The 17,859-nt window shown below is 35.6% G+C and overlaps 2 protein-coding genes across 2 annotated transcripts in view; both read left to right on the forward strand.

The window, feature by feature from the left end:
* The window catches only part of LOC136806427 (hyaluronan mediated motility receptor-like), a 37,076-nt gene that overhangs the window by 5,006 nt on the left and 14,211 nt on the right, over window positions 1-17,859 (forward strand). The window contains exons 6-17 of the mRNA XM_067062999.1: window positions 866-1,073; window positions 8,815-9,137; window positions 9,849-9,914; window positions 10,152-10,289; window positions 11,326-11,427; window positions 12,224-12,400; window positions 12,801-12,941; window positions 14,029-14,187; window positions 14,578-14,706; window positions 15,085-15,246; window positions 15,501-15,659; window positions 15,882-16,416. Coding sequence (XP_066919100.1) covers window positions 866-1,073; window positions 8,815-9,137; window positions 9,849-9,914; window positions 10,152-10,289; window positions 11,326-11,427; window positions 12,224-12,400; window positions 12,801-12,941; window positions 14,029-14,187; window positions 14,578-14,706; window positions 15,085-15,246; window positions 15,501-15,659; window positions 15,882-16,416 — 2,299 coding nt within the window. The remainder of the gene's footprint in view (window positions 1-865; window positions 1,074-8,814; window positions 9,138-9,848; window positions 9,915-10,151; window positions 10,290-11,325; window positions 11,428-12,223; window positions 12,401-12,800; window positions 12,942-14,028; window positions 14,188-14,577; window positions 14,707-15,084; window positions 15,247-15,500; window positions 15,660-15,881; window positions 16,417-17,859) is intronic.
* Window positions 2,171-6,055, forward strand: LOC136806426 (uncharacterized). Its single transcript, XM_067062998.1, has 2 exons — window positions 2,171-2,443; window positions 2,841-6,055. The coding sequence occupies exons 1-2, from the start codon at window positions 2,398-2,400 to the stop codon at window positions 5,963-5,965; spliced, it is 3,171 nt and encodes a 1,056-aa protein (XP_066919099.1). The 5' UTR covers window positions 2,171-2,397; the 3' UTR covers window positions 5,966-6,055.

A 17,859-nucleotide genomic window follows, 5' to 3' on the forward strand; every position in this document is an offset into this window, starting at 1 on the left:
GGTTTTAAAGATCACTTACTCTCGTGCGGCGAATAATCGGGTCTTTATGTTTGTTAAATATTTTTATAATTCCTGTCTCCATCGGACCTTTTAGAAGGCTCTCCCTTTTGTTGACCTTCAAAAAATACATTAATTCTTTTGCATTAAAGGGACATAACAGTACTGGCGAAATTTGTAAACAAACTGTATGCAGCGGATACAAAATCAAAACAAATGTCACATGTCAAAATAAAAAATCAAACCAAATATGGCTAATTTTGATTGTTCAATTGTTTTACAAGTTTGTTTTGGACACGTGATTTTCATTGTTCTCTTTAATGAGACGTGTTTGGCGCAATGTTTACATTTTACTACTGTAATGTCCCTTTAACATTAACATGTGCCGCTGGTCAGAGTACCTTTTTCACCTCCAGTCCCAGGTAGGGAGAGGCGTAATTACCCTTATTTCACCTCTCTAAACGGTATATATAATATTTTTTTAAGTAAAAAAAAATTGCTTTGCAAAATATTGGGGGCCATGCCCCCCCTGATTTAAAATCCAGGGTGGTCTAAAAAATAAGAAAAAGATCCAAGGAGGCTCTCTAAAATAGCAAAAAAAATCCAGGGGGTCAACTTTTCTAGAATAGCACAATGCAGGGGATTTGCTTTTTTTAATAGCTGGTGGACAAAAACATTAACTTCAGTGAATTCTAGCCTTCTAATCCCATCCCGTTTATTATGCACATGAGCTTAACTCTAAACCCTCAAACAATACTTAAGATTGCTTAAAAATACATAGTTATACTTTTAGTTATATTTATTTAGACTTTGTACTTCTATTGTGAACGAGTCTTTTTGAAAACTTATTTATTCTTGATTTACACAGGGATTGTTGAATTCAGGCATAGGTGGCTTGTTAAGTGAAGAACAATTCGGAAGTGCTGCCATACAAACAACCGGTCACAAACACGATGAACGACCTGCCATTTCCCCCGACCTACATACTTTACAAAATGTGGATAACCTAACAACAGACAACTCTCCAAGACGTGATTTTCAACAAACCAACGAGCTTGAACACGACTTGATTGCAGGTAAGACAATATCTAATTTTGAGGTATTTTCTTAGTTTGATAAGATCGGTCGGTATATTCAAAATGTTTTTGATTTATCATACTCAACTAATTATGACTATAGCTCGCGGGGTAAATTGCCTGTTAAAAAAAGTTCTTCGACAGACACATTTATTCCAATTAGCTGCAGTTGTACCTCTCTAATTGGACTTTCTGGGCTTTCTATTAATCGAGGAGTTCCCCTTTTCGATCAAGCTTAAAAGTCGCCCAAGAAGATATTCTCGAGAATCTCTCCGTAAATCGACTATTCTGACTAGAATCACTTGCATAGGCAAGAATTCAGAATTAAGTATTATCAGGTAATCTTTATCTTCTACGAGGGATGAGGTCTCTTTTTATTGCATTAAAACCTTTTGATATCTTTTGGATTACGACAAGTATGATTATAAAGGTTGACTGAATTACAGGACTTCCCCTGTGCAATATGATCTGACCACGTGTTGACATTTTGATGTAAAAATTCCACGAAGTTTTTTATTGCGAAACTGTACGAATGTGTTTTTTGAAACCACTTATTTCAAATACCCTCTCTCAAGTTATGTTTACTTTTTAAATCGTGAAAGAATTAGTCAGACTGTTTCCAGTTTTCTATAAGGACTGTTATTAAAGTTTGTTAAAGGCTGCACGCATCCCCTCTGATATGTTTTGTATAGGGAATGCGAAACGTGTATGAAATTACTGAAGAGTCTATGTAGATTTATTGTGAAACCTAGTTCGTGTAGTATATCAATTCAAATTACTCACATCAAAGTAATTTTGACTTTCTTTTTCTTTTTCAGTTCTTATAGGAAAGACTAGCCAACATCTCATAAATAAAAACAAACACTTCATTATTGATGTTTAACTGGTGATAGTATATAGATGGTAACAAGATACTAATCTACACGTTTTTTTTATATAAGGAACACGCGTTTATAAGGAACTCGAGGCTGAAAATGGTCAAAAAAATAAGGAATTGTTTAGGAACTGCTCAGACTGAGAATAAGAAAACAAGTTTTAAGGAACAGTAAGAGATGGTTATCCAAACTTAGCAGCTATGTAAATAAGGAACTCGATAAGGAACTTTGAGACTGAAATTCTCTGTAAAAATAAGGAACTCCAGGCTCAGAGCAAAGTTAAGGTTCCTTATAAAAAAAAACGTGTATCAGCATTTTTGGAAAACCCTTTGTGTTTTCAATGAAAGCTTTCAAGAGATATAAGTATTTGTTAGAAATTTTGAGACTGGGTAGTTATTTCTACAGTGCAACTTCAACAAATAGTCCAAGAAAACATCCTTTCATAGAAGATGACATTGCGTGTTTTACTTTTGATGATATTTTACTACTTTCAAGGTAATATACTTATTTTCTGTCATATTTTGTCATTTCTTCGTTCACTACTGCTGGGTTTCCTTTTGAAGCGTGGGGGGAGGCAAATCTTTATTTTACAGACAGAAATCCAAGCACGAAAGATTTATCGGATAAACTCCCCTCTATTACTACTTTATTTTTTTAACGACTTGAAATTTTTCTTCTTTTAGTTTGTTCTCCTGTTGAAAAAGCCAACTTTTGAGCGTTGACTGAACATTGTGTCCTATGCACCTCCTCTCTCCACGTTGTTGTTTTTGTTTTTTGTTTGCTAAACTTTCCCTTGTATTAGACTTGACTAATTAACTTGGTCCTCAAATTGTTGTCCCGCAAAAACAAATTAAATTGGCATCACCGCTCAAGTTTATATTTATTTTCATAGGATTATCATCTCGAGAGATTTACGTTTCACAGAACGAAGCAAGTGAAGATATCAAAACGTGTGGCATACAAACACATCCCTGTCGCACCATTTCTTACGCTATCTCAATATCCAAACATAACGATACCATCCTTTTAGATGCTCAATACACCTATATTCAAAATAAATCTCTGGTTGTTGACAAAACCCTATCGTTTACCTCATTTCCAGCATTAGATAACAAAAAAGCCGTTGTAAAGTTCTCCGAATCTCTTCGTGATGATTTCCTCTTCGATATTGTTTGCAATATCACCTTAAACAATCTCTCCATCGTCTATGATGCCAAGTATTGGACACCGGTTCAAATCTTCCAGTTTAACAATGAATCTATGATGAAAGTGAATGGCTGTACTCTAAATCTTAAAACTGAATATCGTTTCACGGAATTGTTAAACGTTTTCGATTTTTTCACGTCCGTTATTTTTTATAAGACAACATTTTTGAATTGCGGTCGGATTTCGAAGTTAGGTCTTATAGACGTGACTCGAAACGTGTCAACAACTTCTTCAAAGATTTTTAAAGCAGCGAACGCTCATGGAAACACTTTCAAAGCTTCCAACGTTCAGAAATCAATCACATTCATTGAATGCCTCTTTGAAAACAGTATTCTTGATTTTGGATATCTTGACCACCGTGATACAGTTCATTTAAAATTGGTCGCGATTAGGTCGACTTTCATAAACTCTGACATTAAAGTCGATTCTTTCTATGATGTAATATTGAAGTTTAATTATCTGCTTCACTCGTCTGTACATATAACAGGTGTTGATCGTCCCTCATTGAAACCCTTGAAATATCAAAGCAATATCGAGGATTGTTATTTTCACGGATCGAATAGCGGAAACTTTAGTCGTGACAACGTCCCGTTGATGTTACAAATCGAACATAGTAATGTTTACATCATAAACTGCACGTTTGAAAGAGCGATATACGGTGCAGTACAAATCATAAGCCCATCCGTAATCATTCGAGATTCGAAATTTATGGGCAGTTCAGACGATGGTAGAAATGCACCAACTGAACGTTCCGCAGCTTTAACAATGACAAGCCATAGAGAGATAACGTATATGCTATCAAATTGCATTTTTAGAAATAACTCGGCACTTCCTGGTCAAATTGGCTCAGTCAAAGTCAAAATGACCGGTGGGGTGCTATTGTCTGGCTCTAAATTCCGTATAGAGAACACTTCCATTGTGTCTGGCGCTCACCCTATGTCAATGTTCGATACAAGTGTCTTGTTTCAGACTGATGACTACACAAGTGGCCTTTCATGGGTTTACTTTGATGAACATACTAAGCTGGTATGCCCACATGGAAAACAGTTTAAGCATTATTATATAAAAAGACAATTCCTAAGATTCGATTGTGTCAGCTGTAATAGTTCATCTTATAACGCTAACGACGTGGCCTTTATAAGAATCAATGATACAGCTTCACCATCGCTTGAACAGCATAATATTGTTTGTTACCTTTGCCCCTATCAAGCCTCTTGCAAAGACGGCATTATTCGAAGTAAAGGCAACTTCTGGGGATTAGCTGACAGCTCTGGTAAAGTGACATTCTATTCATGTCCTCCTTTATATTGCTGCTCGTCTTTGGAAACGTGCGAGTCATACAACACTTGTGCTGGGAATCGGGAAGGGAGACTTTGCGGTGATTGCCAAAAAGGACATGTTTTATCTTTGTTCGGTCACAACGAATGTATGGATAAATCGTGTTGTGAATATTCATGGACCGTGTGGTTGGGATATATATTGATGGCTGCTTTGATTTGTCTGTTTTTCTTGTTCAACAAAGACGTTTGGAACTACATGATAAATAAACATAAAAATGTTGTCAATAAAGAATTGTTTGAGACCGAGGAATTACTTCTGGACAACAATGATAATAACAAACTATTGATTGCGAGTTCTCCGTTTAGGAAAACCCTCTCACCATCCTACCAACTGCCTGGCATAATAAAAATCACATTCTTTTTTTACCAAACAGCTTCCATCATTCGAGTTGTCGCTTCAGCGAAAACTTATTACAACATGCCAAACTTCGTCAGCTTTTTGTTTACATTCTTCAATATCAAATTGGATTTCACTTCTAGTTTCATCAAAATTTGTCCTTTATGTACAAATAGCATGGTTGTTATGGATGCATTGAAATCTAGTTTATCGTTAGCATGTTTGGCAATCCTTTCACTGGCAATGATTATCTGTGTTGCAGTCAATTTCATTATAAAGAAGAGGCCCAAGGATGGAAATACCGCTCAAGTTTGTGAGCCATTCTTACGTCGTTTGAAAGGAGCATATGTCAATGTTTTGCTACTCAGTTATACCAATATCTCAGTTTTTTGTTTACGAAATATTCATTGTGTAGAGGTTGCTGGCGAATCATATCTTCGCGTTCAAGCTTCCATCAAATGTTATACTGATTGGCAATATTTTATCATGGTTGTGATTGGTTTATGGGTGATACCTTTCCCGTTGGTCTTGTACACTGGCTGCCGCGCCCTTCGATCATATCGTATCTCGCCCAACGAGTTTCTTCTCATCCTTACTTTACCGCCCCTATCACTTTACTTCATGGTCATCCGCCCTCTGGCGTTTACCCAATACCATTTTGTTTTCGACCAAACCACTCTCGATGAAAAAGATCAAATATTGGGTGTGTTAAACGGACCTTTCAAGTTGAATTTGAAAAACCAAGAATCTCATCTCATCTGGGAACCTGTTTTGATTTTACGCCGTTTGTTATTGATCGTCATGACAACATTTATTTCGTCACCGATCGTCAAATTGTATCCAGTGGGTTTGCTTTTCTTTATTTTTGCTGTTCATGATTTTGTGCAAAAGCCGTTTAGGGAGGAGAAATTGAATTTTATTCAAATCGTGTCAATTTTAGTTTTGCTATTATTGACATTTTTCAACATGTTTTGGGCAGTAACTAACAATGCGGATTTGCTTCAAGACAAACTCTATTACAACCTTGGTGAAATCTTGTTGATTTGTGAAGCTCTTGTGTTATGCTTGCCCGTCATTTTTATGATATCTTATTTGATTTATAAGTTTATTTTAATTTGTTGCTGTAGAAGTTAAATTTTCCTTATTTGACTCGATTGAATATAGTGAATCAGTTTCTTAGCATTTGAGGTCGTATTATATCGTTAAACCTTTTTCTTTTGTTATGCGCCGTATTAAGTAATTTGCAATTAATGCTCGAACTTGACTGATAAATAGACCTTTTCATAAATTACGTTACGAACATCACTTGCCTTGTTTTGAAATTATTGCCATGGTGATTAACTCCCAGTGGACTTTATTAAAACTACTTCCTATTCATAAAAAAATCATTTAATGTCCCAAGAGAAGTAATCACCATGGTAATTATTTGAATACGAGGCAAGTGATGTTCGTGATGTAATTTATGAAAAGGTTTATTGTGCATAATTCGATTGAATAATCGACGATTTTACAAATTTTTGGATGATTTTTTTTTTTTTTTTTTTCACATCATACTTTAATCAATCTGCTTGAATCGATCGAAAAGGACCAGGTTCGAAATGGATTTTTTATACCGGCCCTTTTTAACGGCGTCCATAAATCCGCAGCAGGATTAACAAAGGCCAGTTAAGCCAGATAAGATAGTTCAGATAGTTTTAAAATATTATGTATTTTTATTTTAGTTTTGTTGTACAAGTAGAAATAATAATAAATAACTCATCGAGTATAATCTGCAATTCATTTTTGGACCTACCCCGGTGGAGGTCCTATAAATTAACCTGTGTTTGTTCGTTCGTCCGTTCGTTCGTCTGTTCGTCTGTTACCAACTTTTCTCAGGATTGAATCATAGGAATCTTTTGATTTTTGGTACAAAGTTGCAAAATGGTGGTGGCCAAAATGTGACGGAGCCCTATTTTCGAAAAAAAAAATTTTTTGGTCAAATTTGGGCCAAAAAACGGTTTTTTTGGACTTTGTGAAAAATTGGATCATTAATTTTTTCTGATTTTTTGCATGAAAGTAGGGTTTTTTGCTCATGAGGGCTTACTTTTAAAGAATATGTGTGTTTAGACATAAAATTTTGGTTGCTTGGCGTGTTTTTATAGAAAAACTGGCCAAATTCGATATTTTTTTATAAGCACATTATCAATTACTTAGGTATTAGCTTTTCTCGAGATTGGCTCTCTCATTCTTTATGATTTTTTGCACAAAGATGCATAACTATAAACCCTCAAATGTGACGGAGCCCAATTTTCGAAGAAAAAAAATTGGGGGCAAATTTGGGCCAAAAACGGCTAAAAAAGGGTTTTTTGGACTTTGTGAAAAATTGGATCATTAATTTTTTCTGATTTTTTGCATGAAAGTAGGGTACCATCATATGTAAAAGATGGCTCAAGCAGATTTTTGCAAAAAAAATTTGTTGGCTCAAAAAACGCATGTTTATCTATAAGAATCACTATTAATAAGCATACATCAATATTCTTAGTCAAATTACTAAATTTTTTTATGAGATAGATGTTTTTTTTTGTTAACGAAGTCTTGAATATGAAAGAATATTATTTCAAGAGCATGAAATTTATGTTTCTAAACGTTTTTTTATAAGAAACAAACGACTAATTTTAATTGATCGTCACTATTTGTGTTCTGAATGACTGTTTAATGGTCACGTCACGTAGATATCAATTATAAATATGTTAAATGCATAACCAGGTAGGTCCATAAAAGTATCACTTGTTCTGGTTAAACTCTTAGAGGTCTTCGATTCAGAATAGGAATTGACCAATTTGTCATCACGTCAGAAAAAGATATCATTCAAAAATCATCAGCTAATAACTATTAATGATTACCAAGCAAGAACAAGACATTAAATTGTCAGATTAATGTCCGCTTTTCCTTCGCCTCATTTTTCAATGAAATTCGATGAATTAGTTCCAATCTACCATTGGAATATTATTATGAATGGTAGTAACTTTTAAAACCAGTATATAACTCTTTATAGATTTTTAACCGCCCTTCCGTCTGTTCCTACGATCAAACCCGTTTAAAAATTCTGATTCAGCTCTCTTACTTTTATATTAAAGTAGTCTAGGCTAATGGCTCTAACTCTTCGAGCATATTCGAATAACCCAGTTACGAATGGCAACCTAGCCCAAGGAAAATGTTCTTTCTGCTCTGGATGTTTCTTCACCTGAAAGCCATTACCGATTATGTATTATGTATGTGTTTTTCTGCGACGGAGACGGTAAGGTTCTAATTTGACTAGATCTTGGGCAGCTGATGACGACGGTAAATCGGCACTTTTACCGTCCTCGATTTTGCGGGTCAAAACTGCGGGTTATTCAAAATCGCTTAAGTTACTCTACCGTCTTCCAAAGTGCGAATTTGTATTCTAAAGACATTAGAAACTCCTGCAAAAAGGAGTTCCTTAACTGTTAAATGTTAGATTATTTTGACATATTCTATAGGATGGTCAAACTAAGCAAACTTTGTAATAAAAACTGTTTTTATAGCGAGTTTATGTGTCTACCGTTTTGAGGATGGAATGAAATGACCGAAAAGTTTTGACGAAATCCGCATTTTTTATCCGAAAATTGAGGTTGTCAAAAGTGCTTATATACCGTCGTTCTCATTCACTTAAGATGGGGCAAATGAAAACTAACCGTATCCGCAACAGAGAAACGCATTTTATATAAACTCAATGATGTGTTCAAATTTAGATGAAACTGTACCAAAAAATCAGTGGCTTAGCTTTAGGGGCCCGAGATATTTTCGATTTTATGTATTTGTACTTTTGATAACGGTGGTCAGGATCTAGTCAAATTAGAACCTTAACGTGTCCGTCGCAGAAAAACACACATGCATTAACTCAGTATTATTTTGGATGGACAACAATTTTTCCAATGTTTCTAAAACCATGAACATGCTAAAGCTGTTTTTCCTTTTAATAGGTGGCGGTCATGGCTTTTCACAAGTATCTGGAGACGGATCCACTGACGAAGACGAAGATCTCCAAAGACAACAACCGCAAGCATCTAAAAACGTTAGAACCAAACAAAACATTGATCAAATGTTACACGAACTGTCTCTCAGTCCTGAATCACCAACGCACGATCACCATCAACAACCTGCGGGTAGATCAAACGCTCCTTTATCCTTAGGGTCACGACAAGATGACCGCTCTCAACATGCGCATCGCGAGCATAGGAGGAGAAGCTCTGATGGGAATATTGTCCAACGTAAAACGAGAATTGGTAGACAGAACAGTGCAGAGGTAATCTTGCCGGACATTTGTATAAAGATTAAAAGTTTTCTACGGGAATAAAAGGAGCTTATTTTAGGCAGTGTCTTCATGCTGAGTCAGATGAATTTTTTTACGCAACGATATCCTGCAAACAAGCGAAAGATCGAAAGTTGTTTCGAGATGTGACCTCACATTCTGTTGCTTTTGTAAACAAAAAAATGCAAAGTTGATTTCGAGCAAATTTACAATCGAATGTTTTGATTATAAGATAGAAAACGTTCTATTTATTATAAACATAAAAACATTCGTAATGATATCAATAAAAGTCCCTTTGTTTGAGGAATGTTTTTTTATTCAATGTTTTTTCGATTTTTCAAAACCTTTTTCTAAACTTATCGCACTTGTTTTACTACATCAGCATCATCAGACTTTTAAATCAAAACAAAACCTTTAATTGTTTTTGTTTCCTGCTCTCACTTCTTTATTTCTTTACCATTTTCCCTTCTAGTTTTTGAAATCCGTGACAGATTATTTAGCAGAGGTTTTTCATGTTTTATTAAGTTATGTTATTTCCGCCATTGTGGAAACAAACGTTCGATTTGCGATTTGTATCCCCTGCTACAGATTCGAAATTGCGGCGGAAATTACGTAACCTAGCCTAAACGTGAAATCGTTATCAGCAAAATTTGATTGACAGGCAAGCAACAGGTACACTTTTCAATATTTTGATTATCTTCACAGGTGCTACCTAGTCAAAATCGTTCATATGGCTCACCCAACACTGATGAAGTCAACAAAATGAAAGAGGTATGGTTTTTACTTTTCCTTTAATACCCGATTAAGAAATCAGTTCTAATGCGATTATGTCAAACTGACTTGGTTCTGTGAAGTTCGATTCAAATGTGTTTCAAGCCTTTTCAAGTAAAAAAGGACCAATTTTCCCTACGATTCGCAAAAATTACTCGTAAAAATAAGTCACTTCATGTCAATGTTTTGAAATTTGCTAATGAATAAAAACCGTGTTTTTGTACTCTGTTCTCGTAGGAGATGAAACGTTTGAAGGATTTGACGGATAATTACAAAGAGGTAAAACAGGAATTGGAAGTGCGCTGTTCCTCTTATGATGAAGAAATTACCAGACTGGAGGAAGAATGTAAAAAGCTTAAAGAACAATACAAAAAGGTGTGTACCAGTCCAGTCTAAGACCATGTTCAGACGTTCCGGTTCCGTCCCGTTCCGTTCCGAACCGGTTCCGAAACAAGCGTGAACGTCAAAATTCGAAACGTCAAAAAAGAAGACGTTACAAAGCAAAACAGATCGAAACGGTTTCGCTCCACTTTTTTCATCGGAACGGAACTGCTCTGTTTTCTTGCTCCGAAACGTTCCGAAACCAATATAAACACACTCGATCCGTAACGAAAATCATACCGGAACGAAATGGAACAATAACGTGTGAACATGGTCTTGACCTCAGTTGAGTCAGAATCTCTGAATGTCTTTCGGCCCGAATGATCATCCATTCTGCGCATACCACATTCTGCTCTAAAGGGATATGTTCTGGTTGTTCAGCCATTCAAAACTGCGTTGTAATTTGCTTGGTTATAAGAACCAGTAAATTTTTAATGGCGCTCGGGTGTTTTTATTTATTTTGGCATTTTGAGCCTTAAACTGTTCTTATCCTGTTCTTATTTATAGAGTGAACTTTTTTAAGCTTTATGCCCAATTATTACTACTTTGACCCCTTAATTGCTTGAAGTTGAGTAATTCTAGACTCAGCATTATCTTAAATTGTTCTTATTTTTTGGTGATTTTGGGCCTCGCTGCTCTTATAAAATTGCTGTTTTAAAAATAAAAGAGTGTAGATGAAAAGTTAAGGACTGGTACAGGAAAAGCCCTAGTTCTGAACCGCCCCCAAAAGCCTAGTATTAATCCCAAATCTGGATGAAAAAGATCAAACCGCGGTTCGCCGACCTGAGCAGATTCGCTTACGGAGCCTTCAGAGTGGAGATTATGATTTCTTTGTGTTTCTATTGTCCAATCTGCGTTTCCCTAAATTTTTATATTACACAAAGCTAAAGACAACTTGAAATCTCTTGAGTCAAAAAAGTTGTAACTTGAATACCTCAACTATAGGGTGACCGTCTAAGCCAAACATCTCCAACTATAGTTATGCCTTTCAAAAAATGATATAATAAATAGTATGCATTTTTCGTATCAGTCAAAGGAAGAAAACGAAGCGAGCGTTCACGCTTTGATGGATGAGAACGAAGATTTGAAGAAGCAATGTGGCGGATTGAATAAAGAACTGGAAGGAATGAAGGTTTGTAAATTCTTTGAAAGAAATCCTCATCCGTTTACAGCAAGCAACCATTTTTCCTTGTCGTTTGTGATTTTGAATTGGTTTTGAATGCATATTGTGAAGTGTTTTGTCGACAAGCCAAGTAGTAAGACCCAAATCCAAATATTTTGATTTTAAAGTGGTCGTTACACCCCGTTATAGATAGTGCCAACATTTGATATTGAATAGGTATACAGACCGTAATTTATTTCTGGTCTTAATTCCTAATTTAAGTTTCGTTGTAAAAAGGCTTTAGATATTGAATTGGGATAAGTTCTTTAACCCTTTAAGTACCACGGTCCTTTTTTTCTAAGTTTCCTTATTAAGAAAATCGCTAGTTCAAACTTTTCAAATCTCCGGATCTAGCTGTGCGGACCTGCCTGAATAACGGAAAGGTGCCCAGTAGTAAAACTTCAAATTAATTCGCTAAAGGGCAGAATCAAGTACAGCAGGGCCAAATTTGGAGGTTCTTGGATCACTCGTTGACCAAAAATGGTCAAAATCTCAAAAAAGTGGATTTTTGTCAAATTTTTGCATTTTTTGACTTTTTGGCTTAAAATCTCGCTGATAAGACTCACTTCTGCTTGACCATGAAGCTCAATCCAATTCCAAAGTTGGACCAAAAATGACGATTTCTTAACTCAAACTGGGTATTACAGGATCATATTCCCTGTCTGATATACACGACATTGGCACTTAAAGGGTTAAAGCATTACCTTGTAATAACGGCCAACATTGGTAAATATGTTTGGGTAACGATGTTTCCGTTTGTTTGTAGGAAAGTAAACAAGTGGTGGACCTTCCATCAGAGAAACAGAGTAATGAGGATATTGAAGAAAAGAGACGAAAGATGGAAGAGTTATTGAACACGTGGAAAGCCAAAGCTGAATCTTACGAAGATCAAGTCGACAATTTGAAATGTCAAGTTGAACAACTCGAAAGTGAACGGAAACAGGTAATCATGATGTAATCTTTTTTTTGATTGACACATCGATTCAATGCATTATAGGTGGCATAAAACATGTTGGAAATTTCTAGCATCTAATGGTATTATTGTCTCGATCCTCCGTCCGATACATTATAGGTGGCATTTAATAAATGTTTCTCAGGCAAAGGAAAGACTCCTTGGAAAAATATCAAAAGACATATCTTCCCTGGTGATTGGGATACTACAGTTGCCTCTCTTTAATTCGATCTTCAAGGGGCCAAGGATTTTCTTCGAATTAGAGAAAGTATTTTATACTAATTTCTAGCCAAGGGGACAAATATTTTAGTTCAAATTATAGAAATATTCGAATAGTAGAGGTTCGAATTAGAGAGAGTTGATCGTATTTTTAAACTTCTTTCAATGTTAGTTGAAGATTATGTATCAAAACGACGAGCGTGTGAGCAAAATGAAACAAGTTGATGACTTGACCAAACAATGCCAAGATTACGAAGAACAGATTGAACAGTTGAAAGCGCGTTGTGATCATTTAGATGATGCTGCGAAGCAGGTAAGAGACATTTCTTGTGAAACAGTGTGAAAGAAATAAACTTCATGTTGAAAGTTGAAAAGTATTCCTAAACAATACATAGAAAAAAAGGCTAGGAAAGAAAATCTAGTGTCGTTTCCAAAGGGATCACTACCTATTTAGTGTGGAAGTACTTTAGGCGTAGAAACTTTCGCGAGCAGAAACTTTCGCGATTTTCGCGAATTTTGGCCCTTTTCGCGAAAGTAAATGTATTTAAAAATTCTAGGAAGGGCCATTCGCGAAAGTTTATGCTCGCGAAAAATTCTTGACAAAATAGAAAATCTGTAAAACTTCAAACTTTGAATAAAATGTAACTTTTATGGCACTTTTTAGCCTGCTAAAAGACTAATAAGTCAAAGGACAAATGTTTCAAGTCAACCCAAGAAGTATTTGTGTCTCTAAGCCATTTTTTCATGTGAAAATTCTTAATTTTACGTCTTGATTCGCGAAAGTTTATGCTCGCGAAAAATATTTTTCCGTTAAATTCGCGAAAGTAAATGTCGTGAATTTCGCGATTTTTCGTCCTCGCGAAAGTTTCTGCTCGCGAAAGTTTGTACGCCTAAAGTAATTCTTAAAGAATATAAATCCTTAAAAGTAGAAGCTACTGTACTACAATCATGGACAAAAATGTTTGAGAAAACACAGGAATTTGCAGTAAAAATGTAGAAAAAAGCCTCCCCTTCCCCCAGCTGCAATGTTCAGTCCGCAAGGCCGTCACACCAAGCATTGAACATAGCAAATGGGGGGAAAGGGAGGAAGCAGCTTAGAATTAGCTTTTGTCTCAACATTTTTGTCCATGATTGTACTAGAGGCTACACGGCTATCAGTGATTCGAACCTACCTTGGCTGAATCAGAAGGGATCGACATTAGGCAATCTTACGGTATAGAAGTCAAAACCCTAAGAGACTACTATAACGATAACATCACATAATCGGTAGTTCTTTCTTTCTGGTGTTATAATCTAGTCAATCCTTTTGTGGGAGGTTAGGAACCTTTAGTGTTGTAATATTACTTCGTGTTGCCTATACTTTTAAAACTTTTAAAAGTTTTTCTTTGGTGCATTTTCAGCGGGAAGTTGTTGTGCCAGACGAACGACCAGCGAATGACCATCGCCACCAACAACATTCAGAAATAGAAAGCCAACTTCAAAAAAGGATAAAAGCATATGAAGATGAGTTGACAAAGAAAGAAATTAAAATACAACAATTTAAAGATATCTATGCACGGGTTGGTATATTATCGCAACAAATTCTGTTTAAGTGTTTTCAGTTTGTGCTTCCATTGCTTTAATGGGACAAAATTTCGTGGCTGACCTTATTATATTTGGAGATAATTATATTAAGGAATTTGTGCCTTATTATTGTCCTTATTTCTTGATAAAATCTGATGATTTCTTGACCCAAGAGAGTTGGTTAATCGCCGAAATTCCTCAAAAGAGACACGCAAACCACATCCCTGTAAAATATAATTTCCCTGAAAATTATAGGGTATTTTTTCCAACGGGAGGGGGTTGGGCAAATTTTCAAGTGGAGCCGGGCCCCAGTGGGTCTGTGACACAAAACAAAAAGTATGAGGTTGGAAATTAATCATATGATAAATCTTTGTTTTCCATTATAGAAAGATGAGGAGAGCAAGGAAAAAGAAAACCAATGGCTAGAAGAGAAGAATACACTGGAAGATCGTGTCCACGCCTTCAATGATGAACTAGAAAAAGTCACACGATTAAATCAAGATCTACGAGCTAGAGTGAGTGTGCTCTAATGGAAACCTTCTTTTTTTGGTTTACCAGTATTTGAATTCTGACTTTTGGACTCTCTATGCTGTATTCAACGACAGGTTTAACATAATACTCAGAATGGGCTCATTTAAGGGTAAATGTTCACTCTTACATTTGGAACGCGCTGTTCTAGTTAAAATCTGGGAAAACATGAGCAGCTAGGTTGCCAAGGTAATCTTCAATTCTATCTTTGGAACGCCCTGTTTGAGGTACACTCTGGGAAACATTATTGAAACAACTTTTTATGATCAGCTACGTTGCCATAGAATGTTAATTTAGACCTGCAAGAAAAAGTATGAAAAGTATGTGTAACTAAAGGGTGTCTTTGATATATTGTTCTCCATCAGAATGTAGAAGACCGCCAGCACAACCATCACCAGGATACTAAGGAGACTGACATGTTGATTGCACAGTTAGAAGCGCGATGTCAAAGTTTTGATGATGAAGCTAAAGCGTTAAGTGAAGAAACTGAAAAATACAAAGATGAAAATAACATGATCAAAAGCAAGGTATGCCTTACTGTCCCTTGCCTTCAGCTCTGGATTATAACTTTTAATAAAAAATGAAATTCAGGCCAAAGATTTCTTTCTTCTATGATTCAAAAAAAAAATTCTAAATTTTCCGTGCTATATATATTTTTCAAAGTCAAAAGGTTTTTTAATTTCAAATTCCTTTCTAAATGCTAATATAAAAGATCTCCTCTGTTTCTGGCTCCAAAATAAGGAATTGAAATAGTAATTTTTCTACTTTAAAATCCATATAGTACACTAAACTAAAACAAATGGCGGTGAACTTGAAAAACCAATGTCAAACCTACGAAGAAGACTTCAAGAAATTGCAAGATGAAAATCAAAGTTTGGAAACTGTTCGAAAAATCAAAGAAAAAGATGCCGAAAATGAAAAAGCAGTCCTCGAAGCAGTTGTAAGTCTCACGAGTCGTTTTGCGCGTTTTACTGTTCAATGGTTTTCTTTTATTTATGAAAATAAACTGCTAAAGGTAAAGCAGATCTGGTTTTATTTGTACAGATTTATTTAGGCTCTAAATTTAAAGAGACTTGCCTACGTGAATTCTCTTTAGATTTATTACTGAAATTGTAATGTAAATATGCTAGCAAAAACAATTTTTACTATCTTTTATTTTCAGATCAAAAAACTTCGTGAACAAAATCAACAATTAACTACAGAGGCTCGAAATATTCCAAAATATACGGACAGCGATATTACGAATAATTTGAAGCGTTTGCGAGAAGATAATAAAGAATTACGAGAGAGACTGGGACACGTAAAAAAGTACTCGTATGATGACGATAATAGCGATGTAGAACGGCATCAACCTCAAATCAAATCCCCAGGTCGAGCGAATGGAAATACATTAAAAAACTATAAAATAGCTTTTCAGAAAGACCGAGTTTTACCGAGTCGACCGGCCGGTTCAACTCGACATGAGTTGAGCAATGATATTGAACAGATAATAAATCGACGACCTTACGCCGGGAAACGAACGAAGTCAGCGGAAAATCTTTACGGAGAAAACTCTTATGAGAGTCGGAATCAGAGATATACAGCTCAGACGAATGGCTACCATTTTGAATCGAATACTTTAGGTTCATCAACTTATGGCTCCTATGATAGGTTAGGCAATAATAAACATAAAAGGAACCACTCATCTGGACTTGGAGGTAAGATTTGACGCTTCTTTGTCCAAATATTTTAAAAGAACCTTAAAACACATTAAAAGCACCAGCAGTGCTTGTTCTCCCCCTAGAAATAATATGGTTAACAAAATTTAATTTGAGTTCGAAAACGCTAAGACTAATAGACTGAGTTTGCGAAATGTTGCAGTTATAAAACGAATCATCGAAGTGAAACAGCGTGCGCTACCGTCAGTTGGTTGTTCTATTTAACGATGAAATATCTTCTTTCAAAAATTACATATTATTAGTCTACTAAAATTAGCTCAAGTAAAAGACCCTAACCTTGAAATAAATCATATGTGCCTGAAATTTGACACAGAGATGTCTGATGGGTCTAAGAACCACCAAAAAACCGCAGTCGATTCAAAAAGTTTTCGACCCTTTTTGGGCATGTTTGATGACGTCGATTTTCAGTACAAACCACGTAAATTTCAAAATTTAGTATACAGTTCATGGCCCCAAAAACAGAGACGGCCCCCAAGACGTAGATCGCCATTAAAATGAGGATTCTGACTTATAGAATTATCAGAATTAAACGATTTTTGTTTATTTTGATTCAATGATGGTTATACTTAAAAATGAGTATGTTTTTGATGGTTTGAGACAGATTCAAAATAATATATTTACGTTTGAACACCATAAAATTAGATAAAAATTACATAACTCACTCTAGCTCCTTGGATATTGATAATAATTTATGAAAATGGGATATAGGAAACTTTCTACACCTAATCTCTTTCAGAAAATGCAGATACATCTGTGACTTTAGAAGATGAGTAAAAGATATAGCACCTTAAAGGTCAACCTGTATTGCGGGGCATACCGGATAAGTGGGATGGGGGAACCTGGGAACCTAAAGTGGGAACCTAAATGAACACCTGAAAAGTGGGATGGGGGAACCTAAGTGGGAACCTAAATGAACACCTGAAAAGTGGGATGGGGGAACCTAAGTGGGAACCTAAATGAACACCTGAAAAGTGGGATGGGGGAACCTAAGTGGGAACCTAAATGAACACCTGAAAAGTGGGATGGGGGAACCTAAGTGGGAACCTAAATGAACACCGGAAAAGTGGGATGGGGGAACCTAAGTGGGAACCTAAATGAACACCGGAAAAGTGGGATGGGGGAACCTAAGTGGGAACCTAAGTTGTTTAATTATTAATAGAATTGAAATATTTTTCTTTAAAAACAAATACATAAGCGAAAAATAAGACTTGCTCGATAGCAAGTCTTATCGTAGTTTAAGAAGAATTCCTTTATGTTTAAATAAATAGGTCTATTGAAAATGGCGATTTGTGTTTACTTTTCAAATTTTGAAATTTTGAAAAGATGTGCACTATTTTTTACCTGAAAAGTGGGATGGGGGAACCCGGGAACCTAAAGTGGGAACCTAATTTGTTATTATTATTTTTTTTTAAAAACAAATAC

Source organism: Clytia hemisphaerica, unplaced genomic scaffold, assembly GCF_902728285.1.
Source record: "Clytia hemisphaerica strain Z4C2 unplaced genomic scaffold, Clytia hemisphaerica genome assembly, whole genome shotgun sequence".
In the NCBI taxonomy this organism is placed as follows: Eukaryota; Metazoa; Cnidaria; class Hydrozoa; order Leptothecata; family Clytiidae; genus Clytia; species Clytia hemisphaerica.